Raw genomic sequence first — 22,558 nt, forward strand, 5'->3', positions numbered from 1 at the left:
GCCAGTTTGTTGACCCTTACCCTAGAAAAAACTCTGAGTTTCACATTCTTTTTTTATATCCCCATGACCCTCCTTTCTAAAATCATCTGCCATCTGTATGGTGCAGTGCAATGTTAAGTTGCCAGATTTATATTTGTTGATTGTAAGTATGTCTCCCAAACTATATATTTATATGAACTTCAAATTTATCTGGGCATGGTGTATTTTACCTGGCAACCCTATCCCAGTGACCCTTTTCCCACATATTCCACCTTAATTTGGAGCTTGATGTCCTTCCCTAGATCAAAATCTTCTTTGGAAAATGTCTGAAGTTCTTAAAGATCAGCTGAGGGGGAATTTAGGGCCACACTGCCTTTCCTACAATTGCCTTTGTTGCATGTTAGGAACAATAATGAAGGAAAAGGAACAAAGTTTTTGTCTCAGGCTAAATACAAACACATCTGTACTTGTGCAAGAGAGGTTTGGTGGAGCCGTAATTTCCTTTCCATTCCCTGAACATCTGCCCTGGTCACAGGTTACCTCTTGTTTCTAGGTAAGTGAATCCTGATGGAGTCAACATGGAGGACGATATTCAGAGAGGAGGGGTCTTAAAGGGACACCTATAAATTGTTTTAAATTTTAATGTTTGGTGGCATTATGATATGATACAGAAGAGAACCTACCTAGTACAGAGTAAATGCTTCAGTGCATACATGTTCATTATCATCCCCTAGTCCTTTAACATCCCAATTATTTCAATTCATTCAATATAAAATATTCAAAGAAAAATTCTGCCCATATCCTCTGTACTTGCTTAATAAATAAGCATCATTAAAGTTAAAATTTAGAAGAATGAGACTATACAAGTCACAAGATCAAGGTATTATTTCAGTCATTCTAAATGATGTTGGTATTTGAGTTCAATTTACATTGCACGCTGGCTCTGAAAGGGGCAGAATTATTTTCCAGAAAATGTTGGCAAAGATCTGCCAGGCTGTGAGAAGTTGGTTCTCATGTACTCTGGGCTGTGAGAGAACACTGTGTCTTTTCCCATAAACACGAGGGAAGGTGAACGGGCTCTGGGGACTTCTGATGGGGAAGATAATGAAAGGTGCCTTCATACCTCAGCTGTTCAGCACCATTAACCTTCCCAGTAATTGAAACACACAAAAGGGGGTGGTAAGTGAGAGGCGTCCCTCTCGTCTATTACCTGGCAGGTACAATTACTTAAGCCTTCAAATAAAGGAACGACTTTAGGTTCCTTTTCAACCATTCTTTACACAAAAATCAACCAGAGCTTTTTGTTTTTTAACTCTAATGTTATAATCATTTCTTTCTTTTGATTTGTGCCTGTGGATTAAAGCATACCCAGCTCAATAAGGTGGGCATTTGTTATTTAATTAATGTAACTAATAAAGTCCACCATGTAGAAAAGGTTACAGCAACAAAAAAAAGAGGTCTTAAAGGTTTACCATAGGAGACCAATTTACGATTCAAAGTGGTTTTAGACTGACAGGCAAAAATAAGATTTCATTTTCCACATGGAAATGAAAAATACAAATGCAAAATTTTAATCTAGTTCAAGCTGAGGAATAACATCATACTGTAATTACAATACAAGGAAAATGAACCTAATCCTATAAATGTGTGTATGGACATGAAGGAAACTAGTTTTCATCAGTTATGTCAATGACATAACAATAGAGCAATGGAAGTGTGTGTGTGTGTGTGTGTGTGTGTGTGTGTGTGTAGGGAGTTGTTATTAACACTTCTCTATGCGAATTATACATGTACATATAAGAATGTATTTCTGTGATAAGACAAGAACATCTAGAAAAGCATTTTAAAAAGTAGTTATCTTTGCAAAAGCTAAAAGTTCCTATAATTAAAAAGCAAGTCATCCAGCTCATGTCACATACTCACAGTATCATCCAGTGGCATTTATATCAAAACTTGCTATTATAAGTTAGATTCTATTTGCTTTTGAATCTACTTGAATTATGCAGCCATTATTTGAGCTAAATTACAAAAATGTTAACTTTCTATTATCTAAATCAAGATGAAACAGAAAGATATTTCAAAGTTTCTGATACAATTTTTTTTCTTTTTTAAAGGGGAAGAGGAGGAAATGAGGAGTCTTTTTTTTTTTTAATTGATTGATTGATTGATTGCTATGTTGGGTCTTCGTTTCTGTGCACGGGCTTTCTCTAGTTGCGGCAAGCGGGAGCCACTCTTCATCGCGGTGCGCGGGCCTCTCACTATCGTGGCCTCTCTTGTTGCGGAGCACAGGCTCCAGACGCGCAGGCTCAGTAGTTGTGGCTCACGGGCCTAGTTGCTGGGCAGCATGTGGGATCCTCCCAGACCAGGGCTCGAACCCGTGTCCCCTGCATTAGCAGGCAGATTCTCAACCACTGCGCCACCAGGGAAGCCCTCTGATACAATTTTAAGTGAAAATGGCGAGAAAGTGAAGCTGCCAGATGGCAAATATTTAATTTCTGCTCAGTTTTCTTCCATCACGAATACCCTGTGCTGGGCAGAGACTGAGGTCTAAATGGTCCTCATTCTTCACGCTCCTGGATTCACCCTCTTTGCCACATGGCTTTTCAGCTCCTGTTACTGAAGAGGCAGAATCTGTTCTCCCGACCCCTTGATCCCGAGTTAGGTTATGAGATTTACTTCGGTCAGTGGAATGCCAGCTGATGTGACACACGAAGATCAGAACAGACTTGTATTTTTCTGCTTCTTCTCTTAGTTCTGTGCCACCGCGGTGAGAGGTGCCTGTGTTTGTTTGCTGCGCAATGATACACAAGTCCAGTCATCTCAGATGGGGCCATTCTCCATCAGCGGACAACAGCCTCCCCAAGGCAGGTGCGCAGGAGACCAGAACACCTGCTGAGCCAAGAGTGTGGTCTTGAGACCCCTGAGCTCAGTAAAGTGGTGTCTGCCACTGAGGTTTCTGGTTGATTCACAGCATGATTATGGCAGTAAATAACGGATATTGCTGCTTATGTTTTTTAACTCCCATTTTTCAGTTACATTTCTATTTGGAATAGTGTGGTAAAGTAGATGTCAATGGATTCAGTGTTTTTCTAGAGTTTCTGTATTCCTTTTTAAAAACAGCTTTGAGATATAATTCACCTACTGTACAATTCACCTACTTAAAGTGTCCAATTCAATTGTTTTTTTGTATATTCACAGAGTTGTGCATTCATCTCCACAATCTATTTTATCAATTTTATTGATAAAAAAAATTTTGGAAATTTTATCAATTTCCAAAAAAAAGAAATCTTCCTTTTTCTAGCCTACAAGTGTCCCATGTCCCACAGCCCCAAGCAAACACTCATCTACTTTCTGTCTCTATAGGTTTGTCCTTTTTGACATTTCATATCAATGGGCTCATATAATATGTGGTTCCTTATGACTAACTAATTTCACTCAGAGTATTTTCAAGATTCCTCTACATTGGAGTACTTCATTCATCAGTACTTCAGCCTAAAAAAATATCACTGGAATTATGGAATAAACTTAATCCTTAAGGGTGTATTTTTTTAATTAACCAGCACTATTACGAGTTCTCAGTCTTGTTTTCAATTTAAAAAGACTTTTAATGATAATCATTAAAATGCTTATGGTTGAATTTAGATTCAATTCTGTGCAATAAACTCAAATTGGTTATAACACAATAAAGGCCGTATATGAGAAGCCCATAGCTGATGTCATACTCTGTGCTTTTCCTCTAAGATCAAGAATAAGAGAAAGATGCCCACTCTCGCCACTTTTATTCAACATAGTATTAGAAGTCCTAGTCAGAGTAATTAGGCCAAAAAAAAAAGGAAATCAGCAGCACCCAGCTGGAAAGGAAGAAGTAAAATTGTCAATATTTGCAGATGACATGATATTATATATAGAAAACTCTAAAGACTCCACCAAAAAAACACTGTTAGAACTAAGAAACAACTTTAGTAATGTTGCAGAATACAAAATCAATATACAAAAATTGGTTGCATTTCTATATGCTAGTAATAAAACAATACCACTTACAATTGCATCAAAAGAATAAAATACCTATGAATAAATTTAACCATGGAGGTGAAAGACCTGTACATTGAAAACTATAAGACACTGATGAAAGTAACTGAAGAAGACACAAATAAATGGAAAGATGTTCTGTGGCTCAAAGATTAGAAGAATTAATATTGTTAAACTGTCCATACTACCAGAAGCAATCTACAGATTCAATTCAATCCCTATCAAAATTCCAATGGCATTTTACACAGAAACAGAGCAAAAAAATCCTAAAATGTGTAAGGAACCACAAAACACCCTGAATAAGCAAAGCAATCTTAAGAGAGAACAAAGCTGGAAGCATCATGCTTCCTGATTTTAAGTTATATTACAAAACTATGGTATGATATTGGTATAAAAACAGGCACATTGATGAATGGAGCAGAATAGAGAGCTCAGAAATAAACGCACACATACATGGTCACTTAATTTATCACAAAGGAGCCAAGAATATACAATGGGGAAAGGACAGTCTGTTCAACAAATGGTGTTGGCAAAACTGGACAGCCACATGCAAAAGAATAAAACTAGACTACTACCTTACACCATACAAAAATTAACTCAAAATGGAATAAAGACTTGAATTTAAGACCTGAAATCATAAAACTCCTAGAAGAAAACATATACGGTAAACTCCTGGACATTGGTCATGGCCATGATTTTTTGGATATGACACCAAAAGCAAAGGCAATAAAAGTAAAAATAAACAAGTGAGACTACATCAAACTAAAAAGCTTTTGTACAGTAAAGGAAACCATCAACAAAATGAAAAGGCAACCAATTGAATGGGAGAAATATTTGCAAATCATGTATCTGATAATGGGCTAATATCTAATATATATAAAGATCTCGCACAACTCAATAGCAAACAAACTAATTAAAAATGGGCAAAGGATCTGAATAGACATTTTTCCAAAGAACACATTCCAAAGTTGACCAACAGGTATAGGAAAAGATGCTCAACGTCACTAATCATCAGGGAAATGCAAATCGAAACCACAATGAGATATCACTTCACACCTGTTTGTATGATTATCATCAAAAGATAAGAAATAACAAGTGTTGGCAAGGATGTGGAGAGAAGGAGACACTTGTGCACTCTTGGTGGGAATGTAAATTGGTACAGACAGTATGGAAAATAGCATGGAGTTTCCTCAAAAGATCAAAACTGGGACTACCATATGATCCAGCAATTTCACTTCTGTGTATTTGTACAAAGAAAATGAAAACACTAACTCCAAAAGATATATGCACACCCATGTTTATTACAGAATTATTTACAATAGTTGAGACATGGGAACAACTTCAGTGTTCATTGATGGGTGAATGGCTAAAAAAATGTGATACACACACTGGAATACTAGTGAGCCATTAAGAAAAAGGAAATTTTGCCATTTGTGACAACATGGAGGGACTTCGAGAGCATTATGCTAAGTGAAATAAGTTAGAGAAAGATAACCTATGGTCTCACTTATATGAGTAATCTTAAAAAGAAAAAAAAGGAGCTCATAAATACAGAGACCAGATAGTTGGTTGCCAGACTGGGGGGGTGGGGATGGGGGTGGGAAGTAGGTGACATGAGTGAAGGGGGTTCAAAAGGTACAAATTTCCAGTTATAAATAAGCCACAGGGATGTAATGTATAGCATGGTGAATATAGTTATTAATACTGTATTGCATATTTACAAGTTGCTGCAAGTAAATCTTAAAAGTTCTCATCACAAGAAGAAAGAAAAAAATCTGTGACTGTGTATGGTGATTGATGGTAACCAGACTTACTGTGATGTTCATTTTGCAATACACACAAATGTCCAATCATTGAATTGTACACCTGAAACTAATATAGTGTTCTATGTCAATTATACCTCAATAGAAAAATTCTTAGGTCAAGATCAGATGTTGATTTTAATTTTAAATTAGAAAAGGACTTTTAAGGATCCACTCAACTCTGCCTCCCTCTTCCTACCCCAAAGAAGTAAAGAAAAATTGTGACCTTTTATGCCTTTCATAAAATTAGAAATTTTGTTTAAAGGGTATAATATATCTCAATTTTAAAAGTTTAAAAAAAAAAAAGAATTTTTTTTCCTGGACACTCATGTAGTTGATGCTGTGAATTTATCCTTCTTTGTGATATGATAGAAGGAAGTTCTAGAATCTCCCTTTTCTCTATATGTATGCACCTCAGCTGCTGCCGTCAGTGGACATGTGTGCAAGATGATATTGGAGACTGTGGTGCTTGAATTGGGTAGAATGCTGGACAGCTGACTCTGCACTTCATTTTAACGTTAAGCCTCTCTGATTCTACTTGTGCCAGAATGTCAGGAAAAGTGTGTTGTTTATGCGCAATCCTGTGAAATGTTTATTAAGCACTTTTGGAAATACCATGCAGTATTGTTTTTATACTTCAAGTTCTTAGTTGTGGTTTGTTCTATCTTAGATACCAGTGTTTGTTAGTCCCCAAAAGTCCTCCTGGGTTGAAATGGGCTGAATTGGAAAGAAATATTATAAGCAGATAAGGTAGGGGGTCTATGGAGAAAGAAAACCAGGCATGGCTTTCTGGACATTAGAGAACACCTATTCATTTAGTACAAGCCATTTTGTGATCTAAGCCTGGCCAGAGTGCTTGCCCTTGAACAGGTCTCAGTAATTAAGGATCTTAAGGGAAAACAAGAATGCTGACTGTTATCAGGCAAGAGAAGTAGCACTAGTAATAATGTATCAGTTGTAAAGACTTCCAGTTCTGTTTCCATGGTAAAGATGAGCCTGAAGCACTCAACCACCAGGTCAGAGGGAACCTAAGGGATGATGGCGTTGACCTTTTCTGATCCTCCGGATTTCAATCAACTAAAGCCTGGGCTCTGCCTACCTCCCAAGCCCTTTCATGAATATACATGTACCCTTAGCTTAAAACTTCCCCAGTTTTGCTGTTTGGGGAGACACTGCTTTGGGAAAGATCCCTGGTGCTCTACTTACTTGCTGCAAGTAACAAATCCTTCCTTCTCTCACTCTTTGTCTTGGTTGTGTCTTTTGGCTCGACACCCACCAAGAGGCGAACCTAGTTTTTCGGGTAACAATATGAGGCTGACTATTCTCTAGCTGAGATTTATGTAATTAGGTGCATAATCCTTTGGTTGTTAAAACCGGGGCTTCCAAGGGCTAGTTATAGGGAACATAGCTCATCAGAGATAACCTGCAAAGACACCGTGCAGTGTGTTTTTTATCACACATGTGACAATCCTTCTCCCTGCAGTCTGTCTCTCCATAATTGTTCTTCAGGATTTGTTGCCTGGGGGCTTATGGGAAAAATGACTCCTAATAGAAATACTATTATATTTTATTCACAGTATTCTTTCAGAGGATTTAATGATAAATCTGTTCCCATTACAAGAGTAAAGTTAAATGTATTCCCAGATTTAGATAAAACACGCAGAAATAATTTACAGGGAGAAAACTGCTGAATAAAGAAGAAAAATGAATGGAGTCATGTTTTGATCTATGGAGAGCATTGAGAAAGGATTTCATTCGGGTGGGGTGAGTTGATCCTTCCTCTTCTCGGGAGGGAATCCTGAGTGCACAGACTGCTCCCAGGTGAGCAGGAAAACAGAAGACTTTGGTCAGGAAATGCCAAGAGTGTAGTTTCACTTAGAATATACTTTCCTAGGCAGCCTGTCTGCACTTACACATATGAGGGTCCACACACTTCTGAACATCGGAAGTTGATTTCTTGTCTTTTACTTGTGACGTGTGCTGATTTCAAGTTCTCTTTTGTGTTTGGTGTGAACTCTGCAGACACATACATATATGCGCGTGCGTGATTTGTGGGGTTTGAATCATCACTTATAGAAATGTGCAAGATCTACACATTTTCTTCACCTTTCCTTTGTTTTGATTTTTTAAAATTTAATTTAATTTTATATTGGAGTATAGCTGATTTACAATATTGTGTTAGTTTCAGTTGTACAGCAAAGTGATTCAGTTATACATATACATGTGTCCATTCTTTTACAGATTCTTTTCCCATATAGATTATGACAGAATGTTGAGTAGAGTTCCCTGTGCTATTCAGTAGGTCCTTGCTGATTATCTGTCATCTTTCTTACATAAAAGAGCAAAGGGCTGTGGAAACAGGTCACAGAATGCAGCGGACTGCCCCTGGCCTGCAGGGATTTAGCTTGGAGGCCTTGGCGGTCCCGTTAGGCATCCTTTCTCCTCTGAGCCTGGAGCTCTAGCATCAGCCTACCTGATCCAGCGCCCTGTGGATGAGCATGGTGTTAAGTACTTGACATTCATTTTCTCCTGTAACCCTTGGATCAGTTCTCTGCTGGTAAGACTTCTATTATCTTACGAAACAGACAACGAAGCTGAGGATCACAGATGCTGAGCAGCTGCCGGGGGTCTCACGGGTGGGTACCAACTCCCAGGGCAGCTCTGGGGCTGGTACGTGGAATGCTCAGCAGTTTCCATCCCTTTGTGGGGGTTTCAGGCCTATAATTTCATAATGGCTCTATGACTGGCTATCATCACCATTCTACAAACAAGAAAAGTGAAGCACAAAGCCACGAAGTCTCCAGCGAAAGAAGGCAGCTGGAAAGGGGTAAAACCAGGAGTCGCCTCAGCTGTCTGCTAGCAAGTCCCTGCTTTGGGCCCTGCTTTGCCTGGTCTCTTCAAGCCTCCTCACCTGGGGCTGCCCTTGTCTTGGAAGATCATGTAATAGCCCCAGTGCTGTCCAGTGGTCAATGCTGTGCACTGCACAAGGACATCTGCCTGCAAATCTCAATCCCTCGTGGGCTGTTTCATCTCTGACTTGGAAAATCCATCCTGAGTGTCTGCTCAAGTAATTTACCAGCATTGTCCTTTTTGGTTTTAATTGACATCAATTATTGAGGCGCCTTCTAACCCATTTTAAATGGATTTCCCATGAACAACTGAATAGAGTTTTCCCAGGTGACAACTTTTCTGTTTCAGAGACCTGAGGGCCAGTGAGAAGGGGTTTCAGAGCTCAGCTGACCTGGTCCAAGTCTGGCTTGCTTTGTGACACATCCATTAGACTCTCTGAGGTTAGTCTGTCTATCCATTAAATGGGCAGAGTAACATTTACTTCAAAGGAATGCTGTGACCATTTATTTAGATTACACACACACACACACAGACTGTCTGTTGTATAGGCTTTAAAAAATATTAGACACTTAATGTAAATCATTAATTTATATTTGCTTTAAAAATTAGAAATACCATATTCAGGTTCTGGGACATGTATTAGGCACTAGGAAAATGTCTGACTAATAAATGAAGGTCACTCTACCGCTTGTGGCTTTTTTCAAGGTTCTAAATGCACCCTCCGAGCAAGCTTTGCTCAGTGTTTCCCGGGACTGCTGATTGATGGGGTGGGTGGGAAGAGTTCCTGATTCCCAGGGGCCCTGAGTAGGAGTGGAGAAAGCTGGAAAGTTGGGATCAGAATCTACATATTTGGGTCAAATTCTACTTGTAAATTCTGTGGCCTTGCCAAGCTATTTACATTTTCTATTCCTGTTCTTGTTTTTTACCCAGGTTGCAGAATAGAAATAATAAAAACAGCTTTTCTGCTTTGTTCTCAGGCATATAATGCCCTACTCAAGGTTAAAGTTACTTTCATATTCTGATCACTTTGGATGGTGCAAGAATGCCTGGACACTGTTCCTAAGTCTCAGCACATTTGTCATGAGTCTGGTCACAGTTTTAGGAGAGTATTGATCCTAGTGATGCCATGCTCATACCTCCTTCATTTACATCTGTTGGCAGCCTCTTTAGGAAGTAGAGGAGGCCATGTGACTTACCTCAAGGTCATGGATCTTGAAATCCTTCTTCCTCCATGGGCCATCAGGCCTCTATCTGTATACTCTGAAACAATTTATCTATCTATCCATTTATTTATCTATCCATTTATTTATTTATTTAAGATGCCTTTTAGATTCCATCATTTTTCAATATGAACTTTTGGGTAATTGTATTAAAGAATTTGAATGGAAAGGAATACACATACAGTATATAGAAGTTGATTCAAAACTCTTCATTCTTCAATTAAGTGTATTCAATTTACCTACTTAACATAAGGTCACTTCCCTGATGGTATCTGGAGTAAGATTCCTTCTCCCAGGATGCCAGTTTTTAGTTTTATATATCTGCTGACCACAATTCTCAAATCTCCAAGTAGGAATATACATAATAAAATGCTGACATTATAGTAGAAGTCGGGTCGGTGTTTTAATTAATTATTTTTTAATTTTAATTTTTTCCAGCTTTATTGAGATGTATTTTGACACATAACACTGTATATATAACCGTATATATTTCGAAATGATTACCATAATAAGGTTCTTTAGGTTTTTATTTTTAAATGTGAATCATTAAATGAGTTGAGAAAACAAAAGCAGTCTTTTTTACAACAGTTCTCAGTACATGTAAATATTTTCTTCAAACCGGTTTAGTTACTTGTCCTAACTTCTTTTCAACCAAAAGAAAAGAAACTCACATTTTTCCTAGCATCGGTGTTAATGCTCAAGCATCATCAGCGTGGTGAAGCTCGGTCTCAGACTGAAGTCCACTGAACTGCTCAGCTGTTCAGAGTGGGAAACCTGCCGGTGAAGGAGCTAGGACCGCGGATTCGGATTCGGATTCGGAGCGAGCGCAGGTTGAAGACCTTCACCGACTTGACTCGCACTTCCTCCCGCCACCGCCAGGAGCGCCCGGGACGCGTGGAGCTCGCAGCGCGGTGGGAGCGGGTGGGGGTGGGGGTGGGGTGGGGGTGTGGCTGCAGGTTGGGGCTCCCGCCCCGCCGGCTGCGCGGGTTCGCCGAGCCCGGAGGAGGGAGCGCTAGCTACCCCGAGCGGGAGGGAGCTTGCAGACTCCGGCTCAGAGCAGCTGTCTGGACACCTTGGGTTTTGGGGTGGGGAGCCCCGGCGACTGTGAACATGGACTCCGCCGCGGGAGCCTGTCTCAGGATGCTCTTTCTTTTGTCTGCCCAGCCCTGGAGTACATTAGCAGCAGGGAATACTTGTGAGTACAGCAAATCTTTTAAAACTTATACTGTCAACTGAGAATTCGTGTTTTTTAAAAAAAATAATTGAATTTTACAAATGGAATCACTGGTCTGCTTCTGAAAATGAGGCATTTAAAAAACATCGCAAAGTCCCAACGCTTGGATAGGATGGTTTACAATGGTTTTTCCACTTGTCAAGTCTGTAATACACAAAGCCTGTTTTGACTTGTCTGTGAGCTGAATTTTGTCTGTGTGCTGTTGTTTTGAATATTCATTGAGAAAGCTCAAGTTCTAGTAAAACCTAAAATTAGCATGAGAATATTGAGGCGGAGAGAGACCAGAGAGAGAGAATAGCAGGAGATGAGGAGAGAAGAGCATGCCAATATGTCATTTATTTCTTTTTACTATGAATACATTTTGGAGGATTTATGTCAGAAAGGAAATCGTTGGCCGACCTGGCCGGGTCCTGCATTAGCGTAGATGTTTGCAGTCGGCGCCCTGCGGAATCGGGTACCAAGAAGTCGGGCGCTGCAGCGGCGGGCAGGCTCCGCAGCAGAGCCCAGGCGGCAAACCTGGTGAGTCCGCAGAATTACGAGAAGGATCGACCCCTCAGAATTAGAAGGCTTTTGCTTACAGGAAAAACATACCCTGCCATTCAGGTTCATTTGCAAGTGCACATGCTTGTATATCGTGATGTGCTGTGTTTCTCATTTTGTTGGTTCAGTGAAGATGTGTTAACCTCTCAGTTCTGGACTGGCAATGTGAGTCTGATCTAAAGATGCTAGCCAAATTGATTCAGCCGACCTCAAGGCATTTTAATCTGGAAATCGGAAAAAGTTTTCGAAGTGTTATTCAGATTGAAATCTCCATCATAGGGCTTTTCTTTCCTTGAGGGATTGGAAGAAAGCCCCCTTAGTCCTACATCCACACCCCATCCCCCTCAAGAATTTTTTAAAAATCAGGTTGTAGGGAGTAAGGCAAGCTATTATGCATTTCAATAAAGTGCTAGTAGGCATGTTAGAAACCGACCTTGCTGCTGGGGGTGGGGTGGGCTGGGGAACTCTGCCCTTACCAGGAAGTTTGTGCTAAAGTGAAAAGCATTTTGTACAAATAGTTACCCTTCCAGCATTCATCCATATATGCCCCGAGGCTGTGATAAGTTTGTGTTGTCATCATTTAGTTTCAGCTCATTTAATGCCATATTATATGAGTCACTCCTGAAAATGAGCCTTAGTCTCCTTTAAGAAAATACTGCCCCGTGTTTCAGACAGAATTTTAATTTAGCTTTGGGCACAGTTTCCATGAATTAATTACAATGGAGGCATTTACATGAAAGCCTTAGGTCCTGCAGTAAAGCATTTATCACTTTGCTAAGAAATTAAAAATGTAGTACTAAATGATTTGCTAGTATAAAAGAATTGTAGAATAACTTAACCTAGTACACTGAGGTGCAATTAAAAAGTCACCAGAGGTCACTCTTACTTAAAGGAAACATGGCTTCAAAAATCCTTCCCGTATCAGAGAAGCAGAGTGCTGTGCTGCCTTTCTTGTCTCCTTAGTTGTGATTACAGGATATTGCAAGATCAGTTATTTTGATATTTCTTTATTTTCTGTTTGTATTTTATTCCCTGAAATCCACAGAGGTATCATGTTCTTCATACTGAGCATCTTTTTTAAGAGTCACATGCTCTGAGGTGCTCCATGTCTGAATCTCCAGGCAGATAGCCTTTTCTGAATTGAATATATCTCTAAGCTCAGTTCGTCTGGGTCTCTGGCTGACTCTTCAAATGTCAATGCTAGTTTTCACTTTTCAGCCTCTGTTTTATTTAGATGTGTTTAGTACTCTGATGAAAAGTTCAGTAAGTTAAAAGTACCTATGTAAATTTGCATGGCTAAGAACATTTTAGATACTATAGAGTCCTTGATCACCGCAAAGCTGGCTACTATAGTTGTTCAAGTGTCAAGTATATATTTAAATGTCTTTGCAGACTTAAAGATTCATAGAGGGTACACAAACTGTGTTTGATAATTGCTTGCTGATCTCATTTGACAGTATCCTTTGTGGCAGTAGAGGTAATTATAGTCTAGATTATAGACTATTATATTCTATATATTATAGTATTATAATATAGATTATTATAATAATCTATATTACAGTATAATATTACATATATTACTATCGTATTATAGTCTAGATTACATATTATAGTAATATGTAATAGTCTAGATAGTCTATATAGTCTAGATTACATATATAATTACTATTATATATAATATATATATTATATATATTACATATATAGTAGTCTAGATGATAGTCTAGATAGTCTAGATTACATATATAATTACTATTATATATATAATACATATATTATATATATTACATATATTATTATTATTATAATATTACATATAATACTATCATATTATAGTCTAGATTAGCTAATTTGACCAATTGGATTTTTCCTTAACTCTCGAATATTTGGGAGGTGTTTGTTTGTATGTGTAGATGTATATACAAGCAAGGTATTTCAAACCCATATTTGAAATTTGTTACTACATAAATCAAGGTAGAGGGTTCTTTTAGTCCTGTCCCATCATTTGAGAAATTCTAAAGAGGAGTTTGCCAGCAGGATGGGATTTAGGCTACCAACAAGAAATCACGAACACCAGCATTTGCTCAAGTCTTTTGATCGCCAACCTTTCATTCCTAAGAAGTGTTTTAAGAACTCAAGTAATCTTTGCAGACAAGACTTTAAAACTAACAAAAATGAAATATTCTTAAGCCCTGATAAAATAATGAGAACTGTATGTAAATTTTTAAAAAGGTAAAGATCTTCTCCCCAAAAGGATACAGTGACATTTTTCCTCTATTTACAACTGGTTCTCAGTAGTAAATTAGTCAGACGGGGGGCGGGTGGGGGGGGTCAACCTGGGTGAGGTTCTGGCATAAGACATACTCTCATACAGGACTTGGTTGAAACATTTGACATCTCAGAAATTATCCATGTTTTGACATGAATCTTTATAATTAATGGGAAATTTTAAGTCCGGAGGAGTCTACACAGGGCGAGAGTAATGTTTCTAAATAGCCAAAAACATGGGCTTTTTTTTTTTTCTCTTATTCTCTGTCTTTTTGAAGATAAAACAAGTTGAATGGACAGCATCCTCTAGGACCTGATATTTAAAAATTGTGCATCTCTACTTGGTCTGCCTTCTAGAACTCTTTGTACTTAGTCAAGATGAAAGTGTTATTCTAATGGAGTTATCCTCTTAAATGGAATGCAAGAGGAAAGTTAGAATATAGATTCCAAGTTAGAGCCCTGTTTTCCAGAAGTTGTTGTGCAGACAGTGGTTGGTTTGCTCACTTCCTACCATGAGCCACAAGTGGAAGAGGGCAGTAGCTCTCTGTTTTAGGATTATCCCTGTGAATCTACTATTTGTTTATGAACTTTCAGATCTTTTGGGGGGGGGGGGAGGAAGAAGAGATATAATCTGAATAAGAAAATGTCAGTATTTTGATTGCATATTTAGTATTGTAAATCTGTCTCCTGGATCGCATGTCACTTTGAGGAGTAATGTTCACTCTTTCCCAATTAAGGAACAACACAATTGGAAGTTAATTTATAGCTGAATTATTTTCCCCATATAAGTAAAGTACCAGCTATAGCTAGTAGCTGCTGTCCTCCCTAACTCTACTCCCCAGTGAAAAGAAAAAGGACTGAAGCCAGTGTTAGACATTTCAGCCGCTGTTGATGGTGATTATTTGACGTAAATGATGATATTTATAGACCCAGGGGTTCAATTTAGTGAGTGTTACACACTCATCCGCACCTTGTTAAATCTCAGTACTTGTAATTTTCTCTAGAAGTCTTCTTTTGTTTCCTTCCCCTGTCAAAAGTGCCCTTCTTGTTGTGAGAATAAAAGATGTATTTCTGGCCCACTCCAGGTGGGGCACACAACTTGAATCACTGTTCTAGGAGTGGTAATCAGGATTTGTTTTTATCCAACAATGTCTCCTCCCTGTTATGTCCTGCATATGTATGAGAGGTCTCTGCCCTTGGTTGGGGGAGCAGATCAAGCCCATTTTGTTGGCCAGCATGGGAGACAAACATGTGCTCTTCATGTAATACCTAGTGCTTGATCTAGGCAAATATATTAGCACCTCAATTTGAAGATTTGTATCAGATTTGAATCCTTTCTTCACTGGAGCAATGGCTCCTTATGTGCTAAAGTGTTACTGTATCATCTTTAATGAAAGTTTATTAATATGATCCTCTAATAGATATTATCACACAATATTATTCTTTGAAAAGAAAAATAACATACACAGTATAATAGTGAGACACTTGTTGTATAAATTATCCTAACCCAATAACATGATTAACCTTAAGAATTTGGGATAAAAATACATGAATTGCAGAATGGAGGAACTGAACATAATGCTACAACTGCTAAGAAGTATAAAATCGTGAGAATTGATTTAAGTGAATGTCTAATAGTGTGTTTATCCAATGTCTCTTCTCAAGGGTATTGTTTGTCAGAACTCCTGTCATTTCAATGGGCACAGATTCTTTGTAATTATTTGCTAAGTGTCATCAACATATTCTATTGCTATGTGAGCACAGTCAATCTCAAGTAATGCCATGTGTGCTAAGACAATACAGTCCATAAAGAAGTTTTCACCTTGGGTAATATGGACTAAAATCCTGCTACTGTTTTAATTGGTGCAGGCTTCTTTTTGTCTCAATAGTGTGCTTAGTGGTTTTCTAGAGTGAGTCGAATCCTCCAAGTTAATCAGGATTATCCGTGTGAATCTACTGTTTCTTTATGAATTTTCAGATCTTTGGGGAGGAAGAAGAGATATAATCTGAATAAGAAAATGTCAGTATTTTGGTTGATATTTAGATTGAATTACTTATGTCTACCTATTTCTGAAAGGCATTAGACCATATGTAATATGTTCCTTGGTTTAGGGAGGGAGCCTATCAGAAGATGTGCCCCTGGAGCAGGTGAATGGGGAATCCATTCGTGATTCAGTGAAACATGTTGGGGAAAATGAGCATAGAATATGGAGAGAGGTATTTAGTAAGCACTGGAGATTGGACTTGTTGGAAAGAGTCTTCAACAAACGGGTAAACGGACCGTTTTTTTTTTTAAATCATATTTGAATAAACTTCCCAGAAATACTGAGGTCAGAATATTTTTGAAAACTTCGGGAAAACAACAACATTTTTTTCTCCAAAAAAACTTACAAAGTCCATGTGACTATCAACACAGAGTGACAGGCAAGGCTAGAGCTGTGAGGGTCCTGAAGCTTATGCAACTGGAGGAGACTCTTTAAGCAAACAAACAAAATGACCCTAAAGACACATTATCAGTGGCCCTCCCACGCCTGAAAGCCTGTTCTGGGGAGAAGACTGGAGCTCAAGAATGTCTGCTCCTTTGAGTTGATTTGGAAAAAAAAACCCAAATCATTCAAGAGTACTAAATAAAGGACATATTCACTGACAAAAATCTCAATTAACTGAGCAAATTTGAATTTGAATTTTTCCCTTTAAATCAAAATCAGAATTTGAATATAAAAGTATACTTATAAAAGTATAAAAGAGTTCAAACAATTTGGAATGAATAGATCCAGGGTTTACCTGCAATTCTAATTCTAATCCTGAAAAACAAATATGAAATTAACCTCTGGATCTTCTTCCCACTTAACTTTTCAGAGCCTTTAAAGGCTTGGCTTCAACATACAAAGTTCTTCAGAGTAACTTCCAAAGTGTCCCCACTCAGTCTGCCTACCTGGGGCCCGTTGCGGTGCTGATTGCTATAGGCTCTGTTGCATCATATTGAATAACTTTTAAAAACTGAATTATTTATGTCTACCTATTTCTGAGAGGCAGGAAACCATATGTAATACGTTCCTTCAAAATATCATACTTGTTTTTTCCAGTTTGAGTTCTATGGCATAAGGTTAAAATCTGTGTGCTAATTAAAGTTATACACAACTTGTAAATACTGTAAAAACTAACACAACATTGTAAATCAACTAGACTCCAATGTAAAATAAAAAGTTAAAAAAAGAGAGGGTATGATAGAGTGACCTTTTGACATTATGCAGGAACATTGTTTAATAGGCCCACATGATTGTTTAATTACCTAGAAGAATACACCCATGTTTGACTTGGTCATTTACCTTTTGATTGGAGTTTAGACGCTGAAATTGATGATTTCTTTTTTTTTTTTTTTCAGATACATATGGTAACTACAAAGGTTTTATTGCCCTGTAGGACATTGATCAGTTTTTTTGTAACCTAGCAATCTCATTCTAATGTTCTTCTATAAATGCCTGTAAATTCCTAGTTTCTCAAAATGCTCTTTTACTGGATTAGTCATAAATGAGTTTATGATTCTTTGGCATGCATTTGTTCTATATTTGTACGTGTTGTGTTTTTAACTTTTTGAAAATAATGCTTTGACATAGAGATTGCACATGTCTGGTAGGTGTACACATAACCTTGTGTGATAATACATGTGCTTAGTTTGAGTGTTGCTTTACAATAAATTTCCTTTCTGGTTCATTAGAAACTTTACTTTTCAATAATAATATAGGGAGTCTGGCTCGCCATAAAAAATAAAAATATTCTCCTTAGTTTCCAGGTAATGGGTATTTTCAGTGTACTGATTTGAAATAGAATTGAAACATAAAGTACTTGAAATTTTGAGTAGTTTAAAGTTAGAAACTATATAATTTTTATTTAAATATATGCCCGTTTAATGGACCAGTTTAAAAAAAAAACCTCCCTCCAAGGCTGTTAATCACAAATGAAAAAATGATATATTTTATCTAGGCTATGGCTTTTATTAAGTTTTTACTCGGTAGTACATCAGGAAAAGATACTCATGGAGGATGTGCTAGTTATAGCTAACTCATGGAGAGAAACTTGAAAAAAGTTTGTTTTTTAAACTGGCAAAAACGATCCTTTCGGATGAGTCATTTTAGGGATATGGTAAATGGTGTATCAGATATTTAAATTTATGTGTTCCTAAGTTGTATCACCTGTGGTTCCATCTCTGGCCTTAGTGGCTGTCACCTGTGGAGAAGGAATTTTTATGCCACGTGTTCACTGGACCACTGTGGGAGGAAGGGGCTGGTGAACCTTGTTTGGCATCAGTGGCAGTTTCGATAACCTCAGAAGCCACTTAACGCTGTGGCGTAGACCTAGGGTCCCCACATGGCTCGTTTCAGTAGCATCTCATTACTTGGGGTGTTCGAGACCCAACAGAGGGTTTCTCTGGAGCTTAGGAGCAAGCAGTGACATTGCTGCTTGGATGATGCAGGAGCGACCTGCTGCCTTGAGACATAAGACCAGGTGCCACCTGCAGTTCTCAAGGTGGTAATTAGTTTTTATTTTAACATTTCTAAATCCTCAGGCAGCCAAAGAGCTTGCTAAAGTTTAGCTAAATACACTCTTCCTCGGAGTGGTGAATTGGTGGGAGAAGTGGCAGAATGAACCATGTGTGTGTACGTAGGTTTGTGTGTCTTAAGGGAGGCTGGTTGGGTAGAGAGACCTGCTGAAGGAATTAAAAACCACTGTCAATAGTTGTAAGAGAGGCACAGATTGGATTAGGTGACGATCCAGTTACGTGGGATTGAGCTATTTCTTACTTGTTACCATGCAGAACGGATATTCTCCACTTTGGATTTCTGAGCATGTGAGCAATCAGGAAATACAAAGCCATCTGCCCTGACCCAGTTGAAGCCCAGTTGAAACTATTGGCTTCACGTGTCGGAGGGGTTTTGTGTTCTAGGGTATTGCTGTGCCGCCACCGTTAGAACCAGCAGCACTTAACCTGCCTCTGAGGCCTTGCCAGGTCCTGGTTCCTGTTACTACAGTTCTAAGGAATGGCTGGTAGGCTTTTGATTTAAAGGCGGGTAGATATAATAAAGGGAATCTGATTAGCATGCGAAAATAATTCAGTAATTTGATTCAGGTCAAAGAAAGTAATTTTAATATAAACTTCTATTATGGAAGAAAATATTTTAAGAACTGTTAACTATTTTAATGTCTCAGATTTGGCTGATGTAAGAAAAATAATATGTTTCTATAGACATCTGTTCAAATGTTTGGAGATTATCAAAATTAAGGATTTGTCATATAGCTTTACGTTTGCTGTGTCTTTGATGATCAGAAACTTGAGAATAAGGACATTGCTATACACTAAAAGTATAATAATACAACATAAAAAGAAAAATATAGCTGTGTAAAGTCATCAAGCTGGCTAGCTGCTGTGTGTCTGTGATTCTTAGGCTTCTCTGCAACGTTGTGTTAATTCATGGCAGTTTTCTTTTTTTAATTAATTAATTAATTAATTAATTTTTGGCCGTGTTGGGTCTTCATTGCGGCACTGAGGCTACGGGCTTTCTCTAGTTGCGACCAGCGTGGGTTACTCTTTGTTGTGGTGCGCGGACTTCTCATTGAGGTGCCTTCTCTTGTTTCGGAGCATGGGCTCTCGGCGCAAGGGCTTCAGTAGTTGTGGTGCGTGGGCTTAGTTGCTCCGCGGCATGTGGGATCTTCCTGGACTAGGGATCGAACCCGTGTTCCCTGTATTGGCAGGCGGACTCTTAACCACTACTCCACCAAGGAAGTCTCGATTCACGGAAGTTCTGATAAGAAAACCTGTGAGCCTTGACATTTCAGAGCACATCCTTTTCTATGGTGTGAACCATGCCGTCATTGCGAGGGGTTAAAAAAATTGGGGGACTGAAAGAGGATATGTTGACTAGAGTTTAGTTAAGGTACGTATAAGAGAGTTTAAGGGAGCAAACGCCAAATTACTCTTTGCTTTCTTAAAGTGACAAGGAACATTTCTGAAAAATATTTTTTCTGGCCTAAAACACAGTAGAATTGACAGATCTCAGAGTCAATTACCTATTAGAGGTAAGTCAAATGATCTATTTTGAACTATGGTACAAGGTTAACAAACATATTGATTTTCCAGTTTATAAGAATAAATTTTGGATCATAATTATTTACTATTCTTTTGTCATGATGAACTACTGATCTATTTTAAGAAACCTGAAAACCTGATCTTTGGGAGATTTGCATCGCTATGGACTGATTTCACTTGTTCTTCTTCTAAGTGATAGGATTCATTTGTTGGAAGATAGGCTGCATGTTTGCCTAGGAAAAGTTCCTTTTCCTCATGGATATTGCTGCAAGGTGAAGCAGGAGTGGGGAGATACATCCTGCAGGCTATTGCGCATTTGAGCATGAAAAGGACATATGTTGTATCTTAATCGCCATCCCAATTCCCTAGGGATGAGACTGGCTTACCCACCCTCCCAAGGCCTCCTTGCCAACCCCCAGCATCAACATGCCCAGAGCCTTCATGAGCATCTTCTTCCATTTTCTTAGATGGAGGTGATGCCGAATGACTTCCTGGGTTGACTTGCGTGGATTTGGCCAGCCAAAGAGGTGTCCTTCCTCCTTCACTACTTCCTGTGGGATCCATCCCCCTGAGGTCTTCCACTGTTATTCCATTTCCCAGGTGTAAGAGGGACTGAAGTGGGAGGATGGCGGTGAGAATGAAAAAGTGACACTGCACACAAAGAACACTTTCAGGACTTAATGGTTGTTTGATTCTATGTGGAGTAATAAGAAATGGAAGTGTGAAGGACTGGGGTATTGGCAAGTGACTTCAACAAAACGGGGAATTGTTGGTTCACATCATTTCATTTCAGGCAAGGTTAGATCCAGATGAGGCTGTGCCATCAGGATCAGCCTCTCTTCATGTTTCCGCTCTGTCTTCCCAGTGTCAGCTTGATGCTCAGGCAGGAATCTGCTTGGTAGCTCCATGTCCAAGGTCGACCTTCCTAATCACAGTGATAGAGAGAATGCTTTCCTCTATTTGGACTTTGGTCCTTATTACCCTGAAGCACTAAGCATGTATTTATTTGTTTATTCCCTCAACTCAAGCTCCAAGAAAGCAGAAACTTCCTCTTTCTTTTTTGTTGTTATTCCTACTTCCTAATCCCCAGAGCACAGGGATGGTCCTGGAAAATAGTGGGTTCTCAATACATATTTGTTGGATAAGTAAAAGGGTGACTGATTCTCTTTCCCCAAACATCCAGCAAGATCCCCAGATCTGACTTCCACTGTTTTGTCTGTGTTGTGACTGCTCTTATCCAGCTACTGTGACAGGAAAGGTTGGCCCTCATGACCAGTGGTGGAGCCAGGAAGTGATCGCAACTTGATCCTTGACCAGGTGCTTTGACTGCATCACTTTGACAAGAAAGCAAAATGCACAATCCATTTAGGTAATTAGTTTAACATCTATTATGAAAAGCACTAGCTTTCAGGCTCTTACCGGCTTCATAGAACAGATGCTTGGTTACATGTCTCCCTCCTTAATCAGATTTTAAACTTCCTGAAAACAGAATCACGCTTCTTTGTTCCTGCAGTGCTTTGCTGATGGTACTCAGTAAGTACCAAATAAATGGAGAAATTAATATATTTTAAATATGCTACCTTGAAAGTATATAGAATATCTGCAGAATCCCCCTGTGTATTTTATAATCATTTTTTAGGTGGCCTAATAAAAATGAATTTTTATGTGACTACCCCTGAGCTCTCTACTAGCCAACTGATTTGTTCATGGAAGGATCCATTGGCTGATTTTGAGTGTTTTGTTTTCTTCCAGTAGGAAAATGCCTGACATAACTTCTGACCCAAGGCTTTGATAAAAAGCATGGTGCCTGTTCTAAAAGTTGCTGGGAAGCCCTGAGGGAGAGCTTGAAAAGGCCAGGTGTCAGGGGAACTACCAAAGACCAACAAGCAGCAAAGAGGAGGCCTTCTGGCAGGGGTATTATTAGGCAAGATGACTGTTATCTAGGGAGCTCTTGATCCAGTCTGATCTCAGCAAGGCTCCGTATTCAGGAGGAGCCTGAAACAGAGGTGCCTGGGGGCAGTGTGTAATTGGCATTCTCCACAAGCCTGGTTCACAGTGTCTACCTGATACTGGAAGCAGCATCTACTCCAGGTGGGAAAGGCTCACTGCACATCAGGGCAGAGGGCCTGCAGGTGCACAGGTGGCCATTGCACTTCAGTGTAGGTGTCCAGTTGTCTCCTTGACACCCATGAGGCTAAATTCATTTGGGTCACAGCTGCCTCTGGGAGTGAGAACCATGGACTCTGTGTCCAGTAACCTGGAACATCAAGTGGAAGCTCCCATTGTGCTTGCAGACTTGACCCCCTGGTCTAGGGTGAGGCATTTCTGAGTCTGTTTATGGCTGGCCATTATTGTCAACAAAACCTGTTACTATCTTTGAGAAGTTTTATGACTAGCTAGCTCAAAGGCATGACAAAATGCACATGCTATCACTTAAAGACTACCTCTATTTTCAAACAAAGATCGTTCGTATTTTCAGAATTACATAGAAGGGCCCAGTGGAGGTATATAAATGAAGATGCTTCCAGCAGCACTCCTTCAAACAGCATAA

General features: G+C 39.0%; 2 protein-coding genes across 8 annotated transcripts in view; both read left to right on the forward strand.

The window, feature by feature from the left end:
- Positions 1–22,558, forward strand: part of LOC309633751 (contactin-associated protein-like 3) — a 155,539-nt gene that overhangs the window by 60,286 nt on the left and 72,695 nt on the right. The window contains exons 3-4 of one of the 7 annotated variants that reach the window (XM_082403013.1): positions 533–594; positions 639–672. The exons of 5 other annotated variants lie outside the window; for them this stretch is intronic. In XM_082403013.1, the coding sequence (XP_082259139.1) occupies positions 642–672 (31 nt within the window). In that variant the 5' untranslated portion in view covers positions 533–594; positions 639–641. Of the gene's footprint in view, positions 1–532; positions 595–638; positions 673–11,481; positions 12,645–22,558 lie in introns of those variants that run through there. One more of the 7 variants, XM_082403014.1, reaches the window with a different exon arrangement.
- Positions 10,806–22,558, forward strand: part of LOC309633753 (V-type proton ATPase subunit B, brain isoform-like) — a 96,189-nt gene continuing 84,436 nt past the window's right edge. Inside the window, exon 1 of the mRNA XM_082403019.1 lies at positions 10,806–11,075. The gene's annotated coding sequence lies outside the window, so the exon portion shown is untranslated. The remainder of the gene's footprint in view (positions 11,076–22,558) is intronic.

The sequence above is a fragment of the Balaenoptera borealis genome (assembly GCF_965194805.1).
Source record: "Balaenoptera borealis genome assembly, chromosome: 8".
Lineage (NCBI taxonomy): Eukaryota > Metazoa > Chordata > Mammalia > Artiodactyla > Balaenopteridae > Balaenoptera > Balaenoptera borealis.